We start from the raw sequence: 23682 nt of genomic DNA on the forward strand, positions 1-23682 counted from the left end.
AGTAGGAAAAGGACTCGTTACTCTCAAGATGTAGATGAAAATACAGATCAGAGGACTCGTGCCTATGCACAGTCTACTTTGCCTTCACGTGCCATGCATAGTCCTTGGTAAAAGAGCGGGTAAGACTCTTGCATGTGATAGACATGGAAGGGTCCACTCTTGGCCTTGTATATCATCTATTCATGCAGATTAGGCGTCACATAGCAACATGTACCTCTTTGACATTAGAGCGATAAGTCAACGATAAGTCAACAGAGCCCTTGATCCTTAGATGTTTTATTTTGTTTTGACTTTTAAGTATTGACTTCGGAGTCTTGTGAATTGTAGGCGGGAGGACATTCTGGCTATTGTGGAGAGCTGATGGATGTTTATGTGTCGTCCCATTCATGGGATGACTGCTATACTCCATCTTCTCTACAATTCTCCAGAGCTTTTTGCAGAGAGCAATTTGCTCACCTTGTGATCAGAGTACCTCCACATCATGTTTATTGAGGATGAGCAACTGGAGATCGACAATGAGATGAGCGCCTACATGAACAATCTGGGACCGTCTTTCTTGAGGAGTGCGTCCTTGAGGCAGGAAGCTACCAAGCTTTCCCTCCCTTGGTGGCAAAACTATGGAAGAGCTGGACTTCCAAATTTGTGCAACCTTGCACTACACATTCTCTCACAGCTATTTACTATTCTCTTGCTTGCACTACATAGTACATAGTACGTACTACGCTTGTATGATTTTCATTGATTCCTATATATCGTGTAAATGTCCACATGATTCCTCAGCTGCTGCTTGTGAGCGTAATTGGAGCGCCTACGCTCTTGTACACACGAAGATTCGAAACCGTTTGAGCACTACGCAATTGGAAAAGTTGGTTTACTGTCGTGCGAACATGAAGCTCGTGTGTAACTTTCATGCCTTGGGGGCACCCATGCAGGTAAGTCTTAAAAGAATCAAGATCATTGCTAGTAGCTACAGGATTAGGAGACTCAAGTTTGTAGTTAATGCTTGGCTACTTAAACTCTTGTACAGGTAGATCCGACTCAAGTGAAGATGGTTCCTGACCCTACTACATAGGAGATAGAATGTCGGATCATAGATGAGTAGGAGGAGATTCTGTGAGAGCTTCATAGAGAGTTGGAGAGCGTGGATCGGCGGGTCACTCAATTACGAGCACGATCTTACAACATCCCCCTTTGCCATGAGGTTGTAGATCCAGAGAGAGCATGACGGGAGAGCATTCTGCGAGGCAAGCTGCCTGTGCGTAGTAGTCGTGGTCGAGCGAATGAGGCAATGCGTCTCATTCAAACTTCGAAGGAGGACAACCCATTTAAGCAAGAGGCAGGTGCTTCAGGAGGTCCTACTGTTCTTGAGTCAGAGTTTGAAGAGGAGGGCAATGTCTTGACTGAGGGAGACATGGCCTTCTCATCTTCAGAGTCAGATGATGATGTTTGAGTTTCTTGATTGTTCATTCTCATGTAGACAGTAGTTTGTACTTTGTAGCTGCTAGTGTGCTCCTAGGTTTGTTGACTATTGACGTCCGAGGATTATGGGTTATTAGATGTCGTTTTTTTGTGGACTTTGGATCATTAGATGTCCTTTTTTGTTATGGATTCTGGATTCTATCATCGATCCAGAGTTGAACTCAAATGGAGCTATGGCTTCCAAACCGAAAGCGAGTTGAAAAGGCGTGTGATTCGTTGTTGCTTTGAAAGATGTGCGGTATGCCCAAAGAGTGCCGTGCACAGCCTGAGCCCACGATGCTGGATGGAGATGACATGCTTTCCTCAGGAGTGCGATCAGAACCTTGTTGGTGCTCTTGGCCTGCCCATTGGCTCTAGGGTAATAAGAGCACGACTTGCGATGAAAAATCTTATAATTGGCCAGTAAAGTTGAGACCATGTCATTGACAAAATTACTGCCCCTATCACTGGTGATCTCTAAGGGACATCCAAATCTGCATAAAATATTTTCATATAAAAATTTGGCTACTGTATTGCCAGTGCAATCTATTGTCGCTAGTACCTCCGCCCACTTTGTTGCATAGTCTGTAGCCACTAGCAGATATTTGCGATTACCTGGTTGAGCCGGGGGATATATTGGACCCACAAAGTCCAAGCCCCATCTCTCAAAAGGTAGCCACGCCATCGAGACCTGCAGAGGACGGTTGGATTGCTTACTTGGCTTCGGCCCACAGCGCTGGCACACATCGCAAACCTTAGAATATGCTATTGCATCCTTAAAAATGTAGGGCCACCATAGACCACTCTGCAGAATCTTCTGGGCAGTGATGTGACCAGGGTAATGGCCACTAGTGGGACCATTGTGGGCATCCTCCAGAATATGCTCCACCTCATGAGGCGAGACAGAACGCTTCAGAACACCATCTGGTCCCGATTTGTAGAGCTGGCCCCCAATCAGAGTGAAAGGCCTGGACTTCAACAGTAATCTCCTCTTCTGCAGTGGAGATGCCTTCTCTGGATACAACCAAGTAGATAGAAAATGTAGGACCTCGCCGTACCATTCCGGTGTTGTATCGATTTTAAAAAGACTGCTATCTGGAAAGTCATCCGCAATCCCGGTAGCTTCTTCACCTGTGTGAATGCGAGAGGGATGGGCAACCATTACATGATGCTTACCAGGACGGAGTACCACTTCAAAATCAAACTCTTGGAATAGGAGGAGCCATCGCTATACTCGACCTGCGACCTGTGGCTTATTAAGCAGATAGTGCAAGGCATGGTGATCAGTAATAATTGTGAAGTGGACCCCTAGCAAATAGTGACGAAATTTTTGTAGAGCATACACTATAGCCAAACCTTCCCTCTCTGTGGTGCTATAGTTGCGCTCTGCTTTGGTGAGCAGGTGACTTGCATAATGTACAGGGCGATCCAAGTTGAACTCTTTGCTAGGCTGAGTCAGCACAGCACCCACAGCTAGCAGACTGGCATCTGTATGCACATGAAAAGGTAGGGCCCAATCCGGGGCAACTAGAATAGGCGCTTCAGTGAGGCGTTTTTTGAGGTATGCAAATGCTTCGGCCTCAGGTGTTGACCACTGGAAGGGAACAGTAGCACTGGTGAGCAGGATCAATGGTTGAGCCACCTGTGCATACATACGTATGTATAAACCTGCGATGATAGCCGGTGTGGCCCACAAAGCTCTGAACACCTTTGGGATTTATGGGAGGAGGTAACTTCAAGATGGCCACTATCTTCTCTGGGTCAGGTGCCAAACCTTGAGCAGACACCACATGGCCCAACAGTGTGCCCTCTGTGACCAAAAAATGACACTTGTTCGGATTGAGCTTCAAATATGCCTCTCTGCACCGAAGGAAGACTACAGAGAGCTGAGCAAGATGCTCCTTTAGATTTTCTACTGGGGTCGAACATTGAGCACCCGAGAAGGTGGAAAAGTCGTCCATGAATATACGAAGGTGATCAGTAAGCAGAGGACAAAAGATGAGATATACTATGCGATTGAAAGAAGGCGGTGCATTTTTAAGCCCAAAAGACATTCTAGTGTAGATGAAAATACCCCAGGGAGTCACAAAAGCTGTTTTGATTTGGTCGTCAGGATGTATTCCTAACTGATTGTAGCCGCTAAACCCGTCCATAAAACTATATAGTGCATGGCCAGCGACATCTTCGAGGACTATCCATCCAGGATTGCGACCTTATTCAGAGCCCGGTAGTCGACGCAAACTCGAATTTTGTTGGACTGCTTCTTTGGGGCAATAACCATAGGGGACAACCATTCTGAGTGCTCTACTGGTACAATAATACCTGCTTCTTGTATTTTTTCCAACTCGATTTTGATTGCTTCTGCATACTTGGGATTCAGTTTGTAAGCCCGTCCTCTGATTGGCTTAGCCCCCTCAACCAACGGAATTGTGTGGACTCCTAGCTCTGCTGGGATTCCTTCCAAATTGTGGTAAGACCAGGCAAACACATCCTTGAAAGAGCGCACGAAAGAGATTACCAGGTCGAGTAGAGCAGGGTGATCCTATAACCAAGTGGCTAACAAGATGGGCTGATGGTTGTCAGGGCCGCCTAGGTTGACCTCTCTGATTGGGTCAGGCGGTGCAGTTGGCGAGGCTGCGTCAGGGAGAGAAGACCGTGCCGCCTCTGTTAGCTTCTGGACATTATGAGCTGGCGTCTGATCAATGTTGAAATCAGCATACTCTTCCTGCAACCATCCTGATGGAATCTCTGCAAATGGTAAATCCTCAGATACCTCAAAGTGCTTCGACATGGGTGGAGTGTCAGATGGAGTAGAGGCTAAAGAAGGAGCTGGGGTGTTGGCCAACTCTTGCAAGGGAGACTTTTTCCCCCTTCTATGGTGGGTTATAGGCTCACCCAGGCCGACGGTTTCCATCAAGGGACCCTCTGAAAGATGGGCACCAGAGACCGGTCCACTTGGTTCCAAGTTCTGGCTCACTTGGCTGACTGGAATTATTGGCTTCAGCTTTAGCTTCAGGTTTAGCTTCAGGTGTAGGATCAGGGGGAGAGGGTGAATCTATTGGCAAAGGTTGAAGAGAGACTACATAGCATGGCATCGAAGAGGTAGCTTCTAACCACTGCAGTAAGTCTTCATCGGACCCATCAGGAGGGACCGGCTACTCCAAATCAGGGTTGGACTCTATTGACAAAGAGCTATGCTGAACGACCGGATCCATACCTCCTTCGAGACGAATTTGTTGCATTGGAGAGCCAGGAGTATGTATCCACATGGCGTCGTTTCCCCAGTCGTGAAGTGCTTTCGTATGTCGCAACCATGGCCTAACAATCAGCAAGGGATAACCTCCCTCTACCTGGGGAAGATTAACCACCACAAAATCCAAGTTGAAAGTGAAATCTTGTACCTTCAGAGGCACCTTGTCGACTATGCCCACTGGGTAGACTGTTCTCTGATCGGCCAATGTAACAGTGAAAGGAGCAGGTCGGGTAGGCTTTAGACCTAAGGCCATCATAGTGAATTCGGGCATCAAATTGATTCTAGATCCACCATCAACGATGACGCCGGATAGCTGGTGCCCAAGAATAGATACAGTGAGACGAGGACTTTTATAATCGGTGAGGAGAGCAGATGGATAGGAAATCAAATAAGACTCTGAGGGCTGTACAGGGAGGTGCCCGCCACTAGGCCCAGCCCCCGGGTACAGAGACTGAATGACTGACAGGGTGTCACTTCTAAGTGTTGCGTCGAGCTTTAGCATGTCATATAGTGACACCTGCTGAAAAGTATTTTTCAAGATGGCTTCTGCTGTGGGCTTGGCGCCTTCGAACTGGGTTCCCTTTGGGACCTTAATCTGTTCCAAGTCATCCACTGCTTCCAAGAAGGCTCCATCAATGTCAGATAACAAGGAAGTTGGTTTGCTCTGAGCAATTTTGAAGGACTCGTCCTTTGGGTCAAATAGACCTGCTTGAGGAAGTGGGGACTGGCGAGGTGGACCTGTGGGCAGACTAAGACCAAGAGCTGCTCTTTGTGCCCGAGTAAGGACACCAGCAGGCTCCTCCACTTGCAATGGCTTAACCACATGAGTAGCAGGTGATGGTTGAGGCATGGTGTTCACAGTAATCAAGTTTATCTTCGGGAAGGTGAATTCTTGTTGGTTTTGAGTCGAGCTTGAAGACGTGGATGCCCTTTGCGTGGGACAATCCTTATTGTAGTGATCCTTCGAATCAGGGCAATGACGACAAGGAGGGGACCCTTCAGGTAAAGGACACTTGCTCTGATAATGCCCATATTCTCCGCATCTGTAGCAGAGTATGGGCCGATTGGAAGGACGAAACGGGGGACGAGGTGGTTGCTGCATAGAGTTGGAGGCTGAAGTGTAGAAGCTCTGAGGGGTTGAGGCGGTATTAGCATTATAAAAACTTTGAGTCGGGAAAGTACTTGACATACCTTGGATAGCAGGGGTATTGAGCAAAGGTGGCATGTAGTTGGGATGGCTGTAGTGGGAAACCATGTTGGATGCTGGTGCTAACCCCTGTTGGAGAGTAGGACCAAGACTTTGCTGTATTTTGTGCAATCCCTTTATATAGTAGCAATCCTTATCTTCATGACCCGATTTTTCGTAGAAGTGGTAATAAGAGCGAAGGGACAGTCCTGTGGAGGACACAGTCCTGTGGAGGGTGTCCTGGAGAGCGGCATGAACTACACCATACCATAGCCTTAGTCTCCTGCTGAGCCCTGAGCTCTTCTAACTCTCTTTTAAGTTGATCATAAGCCTCTTGATGTGGAGGCTTCTCCTGTCTGAGAGAGAAGGATCTCTCTTCGTGAAGGGCCCGCTGTAACTTTAGGGCTTCCAGTTCCCTTCTTAAAGAAGTCAAGGGGTCTGATGGACTGTCCACGAGTACAGGGGCAGTATCTAACTGAGCAGAGTCCGTGAACTGCCTTCTTGCTCCCTCTATTCTAGTAGCAGTAGCAACAAAGTCCTCCAGACTGGCTTCAGGACGGAGACTTTCTCTGAGCTTTTGTTGAGAAGTCTTTGGCAGAGCCTTCTCTACCCACTTCTTCACCATGAATTCCCCTGGTTGCTGAGGCAGCTTGGCGACCAGGGACTTTGTTCTGGTCATGAGCTCTGCAAATGTCTCCTTGGGCTGGAGCAACAGGTTGGCCAACTCATCTAGGATCTTCTCTTGATAATCCCCTCGTCGGAAAGCTTCACAGAACTGCTGTCTTAACATGGTCCAAGTAGTAAAGTGGTTTTCAGCAAACTGACTGTACCATTTATCTCCAAGACCATCCAAGGTGGACGGGAAGAGCACCAGGTATGCGTCTTCTCTGTTGAGGCCACGACCTCTGCAAAGAGAGACAAACCTCCTAGCATGGTCGTCTGCATCTTCGGCGGAGAGACCTTTAAAGGTAGGGAACTTGATGTTCACCTTTGCCAGAACACTTGTGAGCTTCTCCATGGCCTCTTGCTCCTGAGTCTGTTGCTCACTAGCTTGCTGTAACAAAATGGGGGAGAGCCTTACCGGAGAAGGTGACCTGGAGGATGTAGAACCCGTCGAAGGAATGGAGGTAGCCGTATGAGTAGGTATAGGTGATGGGGTTAATATGCTTCTACTGGGAACCAAGGGTTGACGCCGTCCGTGGTAGTACTTCAGAGGACTCAGTAGTGCACTTTGACGCTCCAAAGACCTCCTTGTATGTGTCATGCAGTAACCGCCAACCCCACCAAGCTTTGGGCAAGAAGACCTTCACTTGGGCAAGACAACCTTCACTTGGCTGAACATTGGTCTAGACTCTACTAGACCAGGGCGAGTGACTAGACCACCTTGCCTGGACTAGGATGAGGAGGGACTAGACCAGGGACGAGAAGGACTAGACCAGGACGAGGACTGGGTGGACCAAGGCGAGAGAGGACCAGACCAACAAGGCGAGAGACTAGACCAGCTAGATTAAGTTGTCAAGGGTGAAACTGACCAGACCAACAGGCTGCACAGGCGAAGCGAAGAAACCAGCTATTCAACAGAGTGAGATTTCAGTTGAGGTCCCACCGTGATCGCTAAAATGAGAGCACCTGTAGCGCGGATAATGTGTCGTGCTCTCTATAGTGTGGGTGCCCCTCAGTGCAATGTGCGTGACAATCTCACCCAAACAAATGGAAACTCTCTCAAACAGAATGAAACACAGAAACAATGGATAACAACAGAGACACAACAGTGGACCAGAACATGTGGACTCGACTAGCTCAAAGAACCATGTACAGACTCTGGCATGGCAGCACACTCAGCTCCAACCCAGGACTCACAGGTACAAGTGGGGTGTCGAGGCTCAGATGTGCAGGGATGGTGAAGCAGTGCTCTGTGTAAGACTCACTACCTAGACGATGAACCGACCATCTATATAAGATAATGATAATGACCCAATGGCTACTACTCATAGATACAATCATAAAGAGCCACCAACGGCTCATAAATGTAAGCCAGCTAAGTGTGACCTGGCCACATGTCCACTAGGCCACCATTCGTATCCCTGCCACGTGTCACTGCCCAAAGTGTCCGTCCAGTGTGAACAGACCCGACCAACTGTACTAACTGTAACTGTGTCCTGTGAAAGTGACACTGTAGCCTGCTACACGACGACGACGACCACGGCTTGATGGCTGAAATCTGTGATCTTCTAATCGCTGAATTCGGGACTGTTTTGGTGGCTGAAAATGATTGTTTTGGCTGCGTTTTTATGGCTGAAAATGGGGGATCATCTGCAACCAACTTGGGGGCTGATCTGCTTCTGTGTCTAAGGCTGAAACTGCGAGTATCTGCTGCGGTAAGGGGCTGAAACCAAAAACGCTGAAGGGGTCCTGCTGCTAGCCAAAAACGCTAGGCTGATTTGGCTCTGCAATCCAAAAACGCTGGTTGGGCTGTCTTGGGAAAACGCTAGGGAAACTTGATGAATCTGCTGGCGATGGCGGGGATCTGCAAACGCTAGGGACTGAAGATGGATGGCGATGGCCTGCTGTAGAAGGGATCGCCAAGGATGGGATCTTGATGCAAAAACGCTAGGGGGGTCGGGGTCATGAGGGGGGGGGGGTACTGCTGAGAAGTTGCCTGTTGAGCGGGAAGCTCCTGCTGCCTCTTCTGCCAGAAAGTGCTAACTTGGGTTTGCTTATATATTAACTTAGCAAAATTGCCCTACCTACTTTTGTTGGAAAGTCACTTAAAAATAATAAGTGAAAATAACCAATAAATAGGAAAATAGGCTAAATGCACTGGAAAATTCCCCTAAATGATGCTGATGGATTCTAATGGGAATTTCGATGATCATGCTGTGTGCAATCGGAGGATATGCATCTATGCTTTGTGACTGGGCATGCACGGTCTACGAATAGACTCACAAAAGTGCTAGATCACTGCTAATCTAAACCGACTGAACTGATCGAACCCTGCTGTGGTGTAGCTTGTCCACGGACACATAGGGTTGGGATGTGTCACGTGACAACAGGATTGTCCTCTTCGTGCTTATTGCCACTTCCGCGAAAAGTCTAGACATGAAGAAAAGGATTGCTACTATATCAAGGGATTGCGGCAAATACAACAAAGTCTCGGTCCTTCCCTTCAGCAAGGGCTAGCACCAACATCCAATATGGTTTCCCCCTATGGCCATCCAAATTACATGCCACCTTTGCTCAATACCCCTACTGTCCAAGGTATGTCAAGTGCTTTTCAGTCTCAAAATTTTTATACCCATGCTGCCTCAGCCCCTTGAGCTTCTACACATCAGCCTCCAACTCTATGCAACAAGAGGAAAGACCACCTCGTCCCCCGTTTCGTCCATCCAATCGGCCCACCTTATGCTATAGATGTGGAGAATATGGGCATTACCAAAGCAAGTGTCCTTTATCTGAAGGGTCTCCTCCTTGCCGACATTGTCCCGAGTCTAAGGAGCACTACAGTAAGGATTGCCCCAAGAAAAGGGCATCCTCATCTTCAGTCCCGACTCAGAATCAACAAGAATTCACATTTCCGAAGATCAATCTGATTGCAGTGAACACCATCCCTCAGCCATCACCTGCGACTCATACGGTTAGGCCACAACAAGTGGGGGAGTCCGCTAGCGTCCTCACTCGGGCACAAAGAGCAGCTCTTGGTCTCAGCTTGCCAATAGGTCCATTCGTCCATCTCCACTTCCACAACCTGACCCAACGGAAGAGCCCTTCATTGGTGCTAAGATCAGGCCAGTCTCTATGCTATCAGACATTGATGGAGCCTTCTTGGAAGCAGTGGCTGACTTGCAACAGGTCAAATTTCCAGAGGAAGCCCAGATCGCAGAAGCTAAGCCCACAGCGGAAGCAATCTTGAAGAACACCTTTCAGCAAGTATCCCTTTATGATATGCTCTGGCTCGATACAACCCTCAGGAGTGCAACCCTCTCAGTCATTCAGTCTCTATACCGGGGTGCAGGGCCTAGTGGCGGGCACCTCCCCGTAAAGCCCTTAGAGTCTTACATGATTTCCTATCCAGCAGCACCTCTCACCGATTACAAAATTCCTCATCTCACTGTATCTATTCTTGGGCATCAATTCTCCGGTGTCATAGTCGATGGTGGTTCTGGGATCAATCTGATTCCAGAGTTCACTATGTTGACTTTGGGTTGCAGCCTACCCGCCATGCTCCCTTCACAGTTACATTGGCCGACCAGAAGACAGCAGTCTACCTAGTGGGCATAGTGGACAAGGTGCCTGTGCAGGTACAAGACTTCACATTTAACTTGGATTTTGTTGTGGTTCGTCTTCCCAAGGTTGAGGGCGGATTTCCCTTCATCGGTAGACCATGGCTGCGTCACCCTAAAGCACTTCATGACTGGGGCAATGATGCTATGTGGATAAATACTCCAGGTGTCCCAAGGAAACCCATTCGCCTTGAAGGTGGTATAGGTCCAGTAGTTCATCATAGTTCACTGTCAGTAGAGTTCAATCCCGAACTGGAGCAGCCTACACCACCCGAGTCCAACGACGACCTCTTGTAGTGGTTGGAGGCTACTGCTTCTATGACCTGCTATGGGGTCTCTATTCAATGTTTCCCTGAGGATACACCCTCTTTCACAGTTCCTACACTACCTACGCCCACTGAGCCACCTGAGCCAACAACACGTGTGGAGGATCTACAGGAGTTCACACACACCTCAACTTCAGTCCCATCCCTTTGTGACATAGATGACCCAACTCAGCATGTCTCTCTACTCCGTGACGACGCAACAAATTCTTCACCTACAATGCAATCTTTGGCGGTACTAGCTAGAGATCCAATAAAGAGAGCAAACTGCAGTGTTTCTGATACCCGCCCCGCTCTGCTGAACCGTATGCAGAGCAGACAATCCAATTTGTTGTCAACGAAGATCAAATTAACCCCTTCTGAAGAAAGGGAAAAGTCAAACACTGATGATTTTACAAGCGGTCACCTTCACTACGGGACACAGGTCCCCTTCAACTTGCTCCACATCCTCTCCATCCTTTTGTGCATCTTCTACTTAGCTTCACCCGGACTTTTTCTCCTATTTACCCCCCTTGGCCCTACCCACCCCCTCTCTCTGTGTATTATGAGATACGAGGGCGCTTCCATTGCTTATTCAGGGAGGGTTTTGGACCCCTAGATAGAGTCATGAGGTATCAGGACCAGAGATGCCTTGGCTTATATCTACTTGAGCTACACCGACATAGAGACAGTCTGTTGGGGAGACATGGAGTACGACAGTCGCAGAGACAGATTACAGATTTCTTTGGATCGAGGGAGCCAAGAGACCAACCACCAGCACAGGGTTGTACCCGCATTCATACCAGAGGCACCCTCATTGACAGGGCGATTGAGCTCGGGAGATCGAGACGACCACGACCGAGACAAAGGAGCACACTACATCGACGGAGACTCCATCAGAGGATCAGAGGCATTCTAGCACGACACCCAGATTGTCATTGAGGGCCTATTCTACATTTTCACATTTCACATTTCACACTTCATTTCAGTTTTCATTTTTACTTTCAGTACTTTTTGTACTTGTACTTCAGACATTGTATTAGATTCACCACTTTGTATCTGATGGTCTCATAGGTCATTTTGGCCTTTTGAAGACGTTAATATATCATTTCATTTCATTTCTCTCTCTTTTTCTCTCCCTCTCCCTCACAAACCCTCACCACCCTCTCTTCCCCTCGTCCCTACCTACCCTCCCTAGACCCTATCCACCTCCCCCTAGACCCTACCCACCTCCCCCTAGACCCTACCTACCCCTCCCTAGACCCTATCCAACTCCCCCTAGACCCTATCCACCTTCCGCTAGACCCTACCTACCCCTCCCCCTAGACCCTACCCACCTCCCCCTAGACCCTACCTACCCCTCCCCCTAGACCCTATCTACCCCTCCCTAGACCCTACCTACCTCCCCCTAGACCCTACCCACTCTCCCTAGACTCTACCCAGCTCCCCCTAGACCCTACCTATCCTCACTCGTCCTTACCCACCCCCTCTCTTCCCCTCGTCCCTACCTACTAACCCCTAGAAACCTCGAGAGGGGGATTGTCCTTTGGCACGTGCTTTAGTCTACTCAGTTGTGTGCCATGCTCATAGTGTTATGAATGGTTGTAGAAGGTACTTTGCATACATGGGTCAGGTGCCCATTCTGATGTCTGGGGACGTAATAGGAGCTGCCACTCCAAGGACATGGCAGTCCCTCCGTTAGCACTCACTGATGAAAGGAATTTATCAATGGGATTATATCTTTTTAAAGATTCTTTAGCAGAGAAACCTCGAGAGGGAGATTGTCCTTTGGCATGTGCTTTAGTCTACTCAGTTGTGTGCCATGCTCATAGCATTGTGCATGCTTGTAGATGGTACTTTGCATACATGGATCTGGCGCCCATCCTGATGTCATAGGACCTAACACTTTTTCTTTTTGTCGTTGGAAGACTCTTTCCTTGTGGAAGTGGTCTCAAGTTTGTCCAAGGGATAAGTCAAAGAACCGGAATGCATCGCAAAGCCATCCTTGGTGTGCGCCATAAGCTTCTAAATTCCATGAGACTTTTTCTTCAAGCAATACCGCCGTTGAAGACCACAACAAGACCGCTCTATCTGTTTCACAAAGGGAATCTTCCAAAAAGAAGCTACTGGAAAAATGTATCCTAAAACCTCTTGCAATAAGTAACCAAACTGTCTTCCTTCGTCATCCCCAAGCTGTGATGACGTCCTCTTCATACTCCTCTATTAACCAGGCCAAAGTGAAGAGTTTCGAACTTTAGCCACGACTTAGGTGCTTTCTTGTGTAAAAGTAGGGTCGACCACCATGTTTGTGCATTACCTTTAAGAAAAGATGCCGCCTTTCGTACCTTGGAGGCTTCCGAGAAATGCCCCCCATAAAAAGCGACTTCAAACTGTTGTATGAATGCTAGGGCTCGATGGGTATCCTTGAACTTGAAATAGTGTTAAACCATATGGTTTGACCTCCATCCTTGAACTCCTTGGTCTTCTTTTTCTTTTTCTCTAGGTAATCATATTGAGTTGGTAGCAAAAGGTGGTTCTGCTTCTTTCCATAGATAGTCCCAAAGGTGCGGGATCACTTTCCAAACTATTGGAAGAGGATGAAGTGCCCTCCTCGGAGCTACTAGAATGCTTGCGGTGCTTTCTAGATTTCTTCTTGAATTTGCTTTTCTTGCTATTCGTTATCTTTCTCCGTTTCTCCACCTCTTTTCCTCCTTACTGGAACCCGAGGAAGAAGAACTCTTTGAATTGTCTGAAGACAAAGAACTGGGGTTATCCTTGAATTGAACACGTTTCTTGGATTTACTAGCCTCCTGTTGATTTCTAGCCTAGGTAGCCGAGATATCCCTCTGAGTTGCTCTTCTTTCGGGAGTGCTCAACTTAGTGACTTTCTATTCAAAAGCATAGTTTAACTCGTCTTGCAAGTCAAACTGATCATGTGACACATCGGGAATACCCATTTCCTGATATCTCTCTCAACGAACTTACGGAACAACTCCTTCACGATGCTTACCATCATATGACACATCAGAGTTGTCCGTTCTTGATGGCTTTTATCAATTCCAATAGATTTCCAATTCCTAACTTTTACAGTTCAAGTGTGCACATTCAAATATTCTAATTTGAATAAATAGACATTACTTAGAAAAATAAGAAAACAGTCCATTTAGCAACAATTTCTCGGAAAGAGGCCGACTCCTGGTAGAACCTTTGTTGGTTTCTTCACTCATGCGAGTCGGTGGAACAATTTCCTTCTTGTGACATTCACCGCTTGAATCCATGTGTGTTGCAAGTTGGTAGGAACTTCTTGTGGTTTTTGCATTTGGGTTTAGGCCCTTGGGCCAAGTTCTGCAAGTTAGGCCATGCCACGTCATCAGTTTGTGACATCAGCTTGCTCCTTAGGTTCTTTCTTTGGACACTTTGCAAGGATGTGCCCTTGTTCCCCACAACCGTAACACTTGCCCTCTTTGTAGTTCTTTGCACGTTGCTCTACTGTCAATTTCGGGTAGGTGGGTTTCTTCTTCTGCTTCTTGCCCTTCTTCTTTTTGTCGTCAGAAGACTCTTTCCTTGTGGAAGTGGTCTCTGGTTTGTCGGAGGGGTAAGTCAAAGAGCTGGAATGCATAGCAAAGCCATCCTTGGTGTCCGCCATAAGCTACTAAATGCCATGAGACTTTTGCTTCAAGCGGTACTGCCGGATCTCTTATGGAAGACCACAACAAAACTGCTCCATCTGCTCCACAAAGGGAATCTTCCATCCTGAAACCTTTGGCAATAAGGAACCAAAGTGTCTTCCTTCGTCATTCCCAAGTTGTGATGATGTCCTCTTCATACTCCTCTATTAACCATGCCAAAGTGAAGAGTCTTTCGAACTTTAGCCATGACTTAGGTGCTTCCTTGTGTAAAAGTAGGGCCGACCACCATGTTTGTGCATTACCTTTAAGAAAAGACACCGCCTTTCGTACCTTGGAGGCTTCCGAGAAATGCCCCCATAAAAAGCGATGTCAAACTGTTGTATGAATGCCAGGGCTCTATGGGTATCCTTGAAACTTGAAAAAGTGAACTCTTGGTCTTCCTTTTCTTTTTCTCCAAGTAATCATACCGAGTTTACAGCAGAAGGTGGTTTTGCCTCTTTCCATAGATAGTCCCGAAGGCGCGGCATCACTTTCTGACGTGTCAGAAGAGGATGAAGTGTCCTCCTTGGAGCTACTAGATGCTTGCGGTGCTTTCTAGATTTCTTCTTGGATTTTCTTTTCTTGCTATTCGTTGTCTTTCTCCGCTTCTCCGCCTCTTTTCCTCCTCACTGGAATCTGAGAAAGAAGAACTCTTTGAATTGTCTGAAGACGAGGGCGAAGACGGAGAAGTGGGGTCATCCTTGAATCGAACTCGTTTACTAGCCTCCTATTGATTTCCACCTAGGTAGCCGAGATATCCCTCTAAGTTGCTCTTCTTTTGAGAGTGCTTTGTGCTCTTCATCAACTTAGTGACTTTCTGTTCATAGGCGTAGTCAAACTCTTCTTGCAAGTACAATCTCTGCTTTTTTGCACTCACCTTTGCTTTTGTCCTCATAGCCGACTTGAGAGGTGAGAGGACGGCGTCTCACCATTGTAAGTGAACCTCACCAAGCGGGTGATTCTTCATATACTTATGTATTTCGGGTCCTTGGAATGCTTGATTATTCAGGCTGGCACATGTGTAAACCTGCAATTTACGTCGGTACTCCGTCTTGTCGAGATCTCTTGTCAAAAACTGGCCGTTGGAATTTTTATTGTTCCCCTCTGTTCTCCTGCTGGGATTAGAGTGCTCTTGTCACGAGGACGTGGCAACTTCTAACCTTAGTTGTTGGTTTCTTTCCAATGATTTTTGTTTAATTTTTGAGACCCTCTTTTTGAAGTTGCAAATGGTCGGACATTGTATGATCAATGTGAACGGTAGTTTCACCCGCACACGAGAAGTTGGTCGGCACTTGAATTCGTATAGTAAGAGGATGTCTAGGCTCAGTGCAAGATCATGTAGGTCCCCCCCGTCGCACCTAGCAGATTGGTGGATACTAAGAAGTGAACTCAGTAAAGGCATAAAGTCAAGGTGGAATCACCAATAGAAATTATCCGACAGTTGGGCCACATTGCACTTTTGGATGCGGTCCCAATGAGGATAGATGGTCAGAAGACCAGTGGGAACCCAACAGAAGCATCTCCTAAAAATTAGGGAACTGCTATTTTGGGCCACGAAATCTATTCGCGTCATTAGCTTCAGAATGACAAGGGGAACAAGTTTTATTACTTTGCTAACTGATGCACCAATTGAGAGATTTTTAAGCAAGAAGTCCAATGCGGGGAAATTGCATGCATGAGTGCCAAGTGGCACTTTTTGGTCAATTTACCAAGTCTCGGAGAACAAAACTCGTAACTGACTTTTTGGAGTAGTTTTGGAGGCTGATAACTATGATTTTCAGCCATTTCTCTCCATTTTTGAGCTTCCCATGACTTTACCTAGGACCAAGGAGCTCATTTTCAGCATTGGAAGGCATCAGATGCGTGTTTACAGGGCTATTTTGCTGCGTTTTCAGCGATACGCAGGTTTTGGCATCCATGGAAATCTTCCCCTTTTTGCATCTATTTGTTCACAGATGCATTACAGGTCAAGCGCAGAAGAGGGGGCGCTCGATTTATGCTGGGGGGATGCTTCATTGAGAACCTGTCACAGGTTAAGAGCTATGGAGTGCTTTCTTTCCCTCTTATGTACAGTGTGGTGCTAGGAGTGATGCCATGCGCGCTACACACTGCTCTCTCTCTCTCTCTCTCCCCTACGTGCAGTTATGTGATGCCCCACAAGAGGGCTCTTCATTTGACTGATGTACAGCTGTGTGGGTTCATGCTTTGGTGTTGAGGCAAGAGCCTCCTTGAGCAGAAACAAGGGTAGCTAGCTGCTACTCCAAAACAGGCACCAGTGAGAGTCATAACCTCACCGCACAGGTGCAAATTCAGTGCTCTGTATGCGCAGAAAATTGATTGTTTTTCAGCCATACGGACGCCAGAACTCTTGGGAATCGTGCCCCATTGGCAAAGGACATCTAGGGGACTGTTTGGGGCTGAAAACAGGGCAAAAACCAATAAATACAGCAAGCTGAATTTACAGTTTTTGGGCAGGAATCAGAGGGTTTACGTACAGTTATGTGATGCCCCACAAGAGGGCTCTTCATTTGACTGATGTACAGCTGTGTGGGTTCATGCTTTGGTGTTGAGGCAAGAGTCTCCTTGAGCAGGAACAGGGGTAGCTAGCTGCTACTCCAAAACAGGCACCGGTGAGGGTCATAACCTCACCGTACAGGTGCAAATTCAGCGCTGTGTATGCGTAGAAAATTGATTGCTTTTCAGCCATACGGACGCCAGAACTCTTGGGAATCCTGCCCCACTGGCAAAGGACATCTAGGGGACTGTTTGGGACTGAAAACAGGGCAAAAACCAGTAAATACAGCGAGCTGAATTTACTGTTTTTGGGCAGGAATCAGAGGGTTTATGCCAGTGCAAGTGAGATCCAACAGGGGAATTGGTTTCACGCAAGTTTTGGGGCTGTTATGTTGCCGAAATTTGGCCAAATCAGGTAGTATCTAGCGGGATACAAGTAAAGGATTCCCAGGACTCTACTTTGTAATTTACCTTCTCAAAGTATAAAGAATTACCGAAAGGGGCACCAATTTTGGGGCCTACAGATTGTCGGCTTCTGCTCGGGGCATTCTAGCTTTCGAGCCGTGTGTGTATTCAAGTGTTAATTCTCGTCATAGGTTCTTTTTGCAAAGTGCTTTGCGTGTGTGTCTAAAGTAAAGAATTTCGGGTGAAAGCCAACGCCTACCACCCCACCGGCCGGTTTCAGCTCTTCATCTCCCTATAGTTGTGTAGTTGGTGGAACACTTTCTTGTCTGTCAAGTTCACTGATAGAACCCATGTGTACTGCAGGGAAAAGATCGTATCCTCCATAAGAAAAGAATCGCCTGGGCTCTGATACCACTGTAACAGGCTTGGACTCCAAAAGAGAGATCTAAATCAACACATGTGAGAAACTGCAACAACAAAACTTGAAATAGAGGAGAGTCGACATAATGGCGGAGTTCCGGTCCTAGATGTAGTGGCCCAAAGTCTGGCGCCCGTTTCGGTACTTCTTTCTATAGTACTTTGCAAAGGTACAATGGCTGGGCCTCTGCTCTTCTTCCACTACAACCGGAATGTAGACTCTAGAGAGAGAGCCCGATTACATATTTAAGGGCCCTTGGCCTAAAAGAATCTGCTATGAAAAGCCCTTGCCCCCAAAAGCTGGTGCAAACTTTAAACTCCGCAATTTCCGGCCTATTCGAACAGGTGCCATGTCAATAGGGTTTCCACATTTTGCGGCTTAGTCCATATGGACTGCCACGTTAGCAATTTGCGTCAGCTTCTTTTTTGTAAGGGCTTAGGCCCCTCGGCCACAACTTTCCAAGTTGGTAGGGTTAGGATTATTAAACTCTAATCCCTTTAATGTGCTACCACATCACTAATTTGTGACATCTAGCCTGACTGCTTTGCCATCTTGGTTATGGGCTTTTCATAGTTATGTCCATTATTAGACTGCTAGCCTTTCTACATAGTAGTTTGATTGGTCATTTGACCACGCACATTTCGTTTTGGTAATCAATATGACTACACATTACGAAAAAAGGAGAGAGATTAACGTCCGCTGAGGCCTGTTGACCTATAGGACCAAATAGATACATCCATTGATTACATTCCACTCTGGACATTTTGCCATATAGACACTTCAAAAAAAGAAAGTAAAAAATGTCTTTGAGGAGACCTCGTCTCGACCTCATTCTTATGAAGGATATCTGAGGATAAGGGTAAGACCAAAGAACACGAGGAAACGAGCAGTTATTAGTGCACCAGGCCTACTTAGGAGGCCTCTCAACGTCCATGCTTGTCACCGTTCATCTTGTTTTGGAGCTTGACTTATCAGCCTTGTCAAGGCTTTGCCTCTCTTTCATTCTCCTTTCTTCCCTTTTTCCAATTTTGGTCTTTGTTTTTGGAATTGGAGGGTCTTCACAAGGCCTGTAGGTGGTGGGTATTTTTTTAAGTTAGTGAATGTGGGTAACTTTCTTGGCAGGGAATCATTTAATTCACGTTTCTACATCCAATGTTTCTTTGTTTTCTCATTCAACTGCCGGGCATACTTTAAACTTACTATAGCTTTCTCCACATACTTCTCATCAGCAGGCCGTTCTGATTGGCCACCTTGTTCACATTTGTACCCTTAACATCGGGATGCCCTATTCTGTTACTCATGCCTTGAAATTCCTTCTCTCGCTGCCATTTGCCATTCAAGGCCTTCGATTCTTTTGTGCTGCCTTTTTATATCTTGTTGCTGTAAAGCAAGCTGCTTCAAAGTACATTTGTGTGGGCTTTTTGAGATGTATTTTTGTAGTGGCCTCTCTAAAAGAAGAGAATATGCCGTCTGTCAGGCATTTGGGGTTGCACACATTTTAAAAAAACTGCATCTTTACCTGTCGAGGAGTCACCTATGGTGTACCGAGTCTTGATTACGAGTCTCTACTTCTAAGAGTATGAAGAACGCAGAAACCTTCTCAATTTTGTCCCTGATTTTAGTGTATTTTTTAGTTATGCTTTTGTTCAGTGCACCTATGGCTGGTCTTTGTTCATTGGATTAACAGGTGACTTTTCCCTTCAAATGATGTGCAGGTTATATCAGCTTCAGAGCAGCATAAATTCGTTCCTTGGTTCTGTAGCTCTGATTTTGGGCTGTTAATGTATTTTGATCTGTTTTCGCTCGATTCATATTTCCATAAATTTGACTTCAATTGTGAGTAGTCAGTGTTGGTGTAAGACCCAACTTTGTCGGAAACACACTGGCAAATGTTTAAGACACCGAGTCTACATGAGGCGTTTCAAAGTGTGAAGCAAGTAGCACAGCCAGACTTGCATGTGTCAGTGGCCTCGTTATACAACCTTATTCAACTCTGTGTCAACGACAAGAGCCTTTACGTAGGTAGAAAGGTGCATTCTCTCATTGTGGAGTGTGGTTATGAGTCGAATCCCTTCTTGGCTAGTCACATGATCCGTCTGTTTTCTGTGTGTGGAAATCTTGCGGAGGCAAATCAAGTTTTTGAGAAAGTGCAAGAGCCGGATGTCTTTGCTTGGAATGCAATCATATCAGCGCATACAAAGCTTGGGAATAATGAACAGGCTCTTTCATTTTACAACCAGCTGAACAATTTTGGGTTTAGCCTAGATGCCCACATTTTTGTTGCAGTGCTCAAGGCTTGTCATAGTCTAGTACATCTCTTATTGATTCATGCCCAGCTGATTGAGTGCGGGCTATACAGTGGGATTTACATCCCCGTTACCCTACTGGATGTCTATACAAAGTATGCGAATGTAGAAGAGGTCATAAACATCTTTAATAGCCTGCAAGAAAGGACTGTGGTTGCTTGGAATGCTGTAATAAAAGGCTGTAATCACCATCAACATACAGATGAGTCCCTCCAGTTTTTCTTACAAATGCAGACCGAGGGCATATTCCCAACTCATGTGACCTTCATCACTGTGGTGAAAACATGTTCTGATGCTGCTGCTTTGAGCCAGGGTAAAATAATTCATTCTCAGGTTCTTGCTTGTGGGCTCAACTCCAATGTCACCGTACATAACACTCTTATCGATATGTATGCTAAATGTGCACGTCTGGATGATGCTTACAGAATGTTCTGTAGTCATTTAACATGTGACGTGGTGACTTGGAATGCTATGATTGCAGGTTTTGTGCAACATGGACATGTTTCCAATGCTCTTGGGGTTTTCCAGGATATGCAGCATACTTGTGTGGAACCAAATGAGATCACCTTTTCGACTGCGGTGAAGGCATGCTGTTCGAGCGTCATTCATTCAGAAATAGGGATGCTTCTTCATGGCATTATCATTCAGAGCGGGCTTGAAATGAATTTGTATGTCTCAAGTTCTCTTATCAACATGTATGCTAAGTGGGGAAGTGTGGAAGATGGTAGGGATGTGTTTGCCAAGTCAGACAAACCAAACTTGATAATATGGAGTGCATTAATTGCATGTTATGCGCAAAATGATCTGGGTATAGAGGCCATTGATGCTTTTGAAAAAATGCAGTTAGAGGGCTTTGAACCAAATCAAGTGCTGTATGCTAGTGTTTTGAAAGCATGCTCAGATCTTGCCATTTTAGATTTGGGCAAGCTGATACACACCCGGATTATTGAGAGTGGTCTGCTGTTCAATGTGTTTGTGGCAAGCACATTAATAGACATGTATACAAAATGCAATAGCTTTTCTGATGCATCCAACGTTTTTAACAGATTTTCAAAGGGTAACGTAGTAACATGGAGTGCCATGATTGCAGGACATGTCGGGATCGAAAGAAATGCAGAAGCCCTTAATCTCTTCAATGGCATGCAAGATGATGGCGTGGATCCGAATGAAGTAACTTTTATAGCCTTGTTGAGCTTGTGTGCAAACATAGCTGCTGTAGATCAGGGCATGCTGATCCACGCCCAAATCATGGAGATGGAGCTCGAAACAGACTTACCTCTAAGCAACTCTTTAGTCGACATGTACGCAAACTGTGGAGCTTTGCAGGATGCATGCAAAGTTTTAGAAAGATCAACAGAGAAAAACGTTGTTACATGGAACGCTTTGATTGCTGGTTGTACAAAGCATTCTGACTTTGAAGCTGCTTTAAATTGCTTGAAAGTGATGCATGGCCAGAGCGTTCCTCCAAATGATGTTACCTTTGTGAGCATTCTATCATTGTGCAATCATTTGGGCTTAGTCCATGAGGCCCTGTTTCACCTTACCTCAATGACAAACACATATTATATTTTGCCAAGGTATGAGCACTACATGTGCACACTCGATCTCCTTGGGCGTGCTGGCTTTTTTGATGAGGCAGAAGATATTGTGAACACCATGCCTCTGTGTCCAGATTTTATAGCACTTGCTTCTCTACTGAATCACTGCAAGACCTACAAAAACACTGAATTAGCAGGGCCATACTTTAACGGAATTGTATCCTTTGACAGCAGAAGCGCTCTTAGTTTTGTGAACATGTTGGACATATATGATTCTGAGGGTGTGAAGGAGTATTCAGATCTGTTAGAAGGCATCCGCCACAATGCGAATGCGTGGAAAAAGCCCGGCATGGCATGTTTAGAGATTGAAGATGAAAAGTACAGCTTTGTTGTTGGTGACAACAAGACCAGTGAGCAGATTGATGGTGTAAGTGCGAAGTTGAAAAGCTTGACTGCACTTCTGAGAGAGGAAGGCTATTTGCCACAGGCAGTCTTTGGGTCTATCCATCCATTGAGTTTGTAGTGTGCAGATCATAATCACATGGAACGGGAACTGGAGACAAGATCCACAAGGTCATCTAAGACAACGGCTTGCTCTTTGCAATGGAACGGATTAGACACGGCGTCTTACAGCTATATTTTATATGTGGCCTTCATAAAGCCATTAAGAAACGGCATGAAGGAAACACAACGGAGTTTCTAATCTGATAGGCCCCAAAATGGAGTTTCTTGTGACGTTGCTGCTTGTCAGGGTCCAAGATGCTTTTATAATGAAGAGAAAATGATTTTACCACCAACTAATTGAATGTGCGACTCTTCCAAGACTGGCAATTTACCATTCCATTTCTGTGTTACTGCCAGACTCATTGGGAGTAGCATTACACCCCTAGAAGGATGCTCATCAAGGAACATGGATGCTTTGAGACTGATGAAGAAAACTTAGATGGCGTATTGATTCATTTAAGCAAACTATTTTTTCTTGGGACAAGTTCTCTGTCAGGAACTTCTACCATATGCATAAGTGGACCATGTTTTTTGAAGCAAGAGGGAGGTTGATTAAAGAGAATCTGTTCAGTTTTCCTTTCAACTGGACTCGGCCTCTGTTAGCTCGACATCCTTCGAAGTAGTCCTGACCTCTAGATGGAGATTTCCAGCTTACATACATATTTGGGCTGACTCAAATTCTCATGTCCATGTGGCTGCACGTACACCATGTGCATGCTGCATGTACACCGCTTCTTGCAAGTCACTGTGAAAGAGAGAGATGTCTGGTCTCCACCCCCGGAAACACCTGCTTGTCACATGAACAAATTCACGGTGTTGAAACACTGGCTAGTTTGACAGAGATTTGCAATGCTGGGTTGGCCACACCCTTTTAACAGATAAGAGCTACTCATGTCAGTTCTCAAAGCAATCCTATTGAGCACTCAGAATGGGTGTCTCCAATAGTGACTGTGCCGAAAAATAATGGGAAACTCAAAGTGTGCATGGATCTCAAGAAGGTCAATGACGCCACTAGGAGGGATCATTACCCCTTGCCATATTCAGAACATGTGCTCAAAAGAGTTGTAGGAAAGGAAGCTTATAGCTTTTTAGATGGGTACTCTGGATACAATCAAATCACAATTGCACTAGAAGACCAAGCTAAAATGGCTTTTATAACCGAATTTGGAGTGTTCACATTTTGTGTTATGGCTTTTGGCTTAACCAATGCTCCTGTTACCTTCCAAAGATTAATAAACACTGCTTTTAGAGAATATTTGAGGGAGTTTTGTGAAACTTTCTTAGATGACCTTTGTGTTTATTTCTCTTGGAAAGAACATCTATCATGTTTACGAAAATTGTTTGAGAAGTGCAGATTGTGTTGCATCTCCTTAAACCATTTCAAATTCCAATTCTGGGTTAAACATGGCCATATAGTGTCCAAAAATTGGATTTCCACAAATGAGAGCAAAATTAAATCCATTGATGAATGGCCACCACCTAAAAACTATAAAGGAGTTTAAAGATTCATGAGCCATGTTGGTTATTACCGGCAGTTTATTTTAAACTTTTCCGAGATAGCTCATCCTTTGTACAAGCTTCTTATTGAGTTCCACTGGACCGCGGAGTGTGACCATGCTTATGAGTCAAGCTTGTGAGATTTTCGGCAAAGGCACAGTTTCTGTCAAAACTGCTAACGGAAATGAATGGAAGCTTAAAGATGTTAGGCATGTTCCTTCTCTTCGCAAAAATTTGATCTCTACAGGACAATTGGACGATGAAGGTCACAACATTGCATTCGGAAACAAACGGTGGAAGATCTCAAAAGGATCTTTGGTGGTTGCCAAGGGAGAAAAGGTCGGTACACTTTA

At 45.9% G+C, this 23682-nt stretch overlaps 1 protein-coding gene across 13 annotated transcripts in view; it reads left to right on the forward strand.

The window, feature by feature from the left end:
- Positions 1-23332, forward strand: part of LOC147431143 (pentatricopeptide repeat-containing protein At1g08070, chloroplastic-like) — a 134273-nt gene extending 110941 nt beyond the window's left edge. For 5 of the 13 annotated variants that reach the window (XM_086493791.1, XM_086493789.1, XM_086493790.1 and 2 more), the window contains 2 exons: positions 20025-20103; positions 20272-23329. In XM_086493791.1, coding sequence (XP_086349917.1) covers positions 20025-20103; positions 20272-21851 — 1659 coding nt within the window. In that variant the 3' untranslated portion in view covers positions 21852-23329. Of the gene's footprint in view, positions 1-16201; positions 19062-19199 lie in introns of those variants that run through there. The other 8 variants (XM_086493786.1, XM_086493784.1, XM_086493787.1 and 5 more) reach the window with 5 other exon arrangements.
- Positions 23333-23682: the final 350 nt, after the last annotated feature.

The sequence above is a fragment of the Adiantum capillus-veneris genome, chromosome 21, assembly GCF_014529385.1.
Source record: "Adiantum capillus-veneris isolate H3 chromosome 21, ASM1452938v2, whole genome shotgun sequence".
Lineage (NCBI taxonomy): Eukaryota > Viridiplantae > Streptophyta > Polypodiopsida > Polypodiales > Pteridaceae > Adiantum > Adiantum capillus-veneris.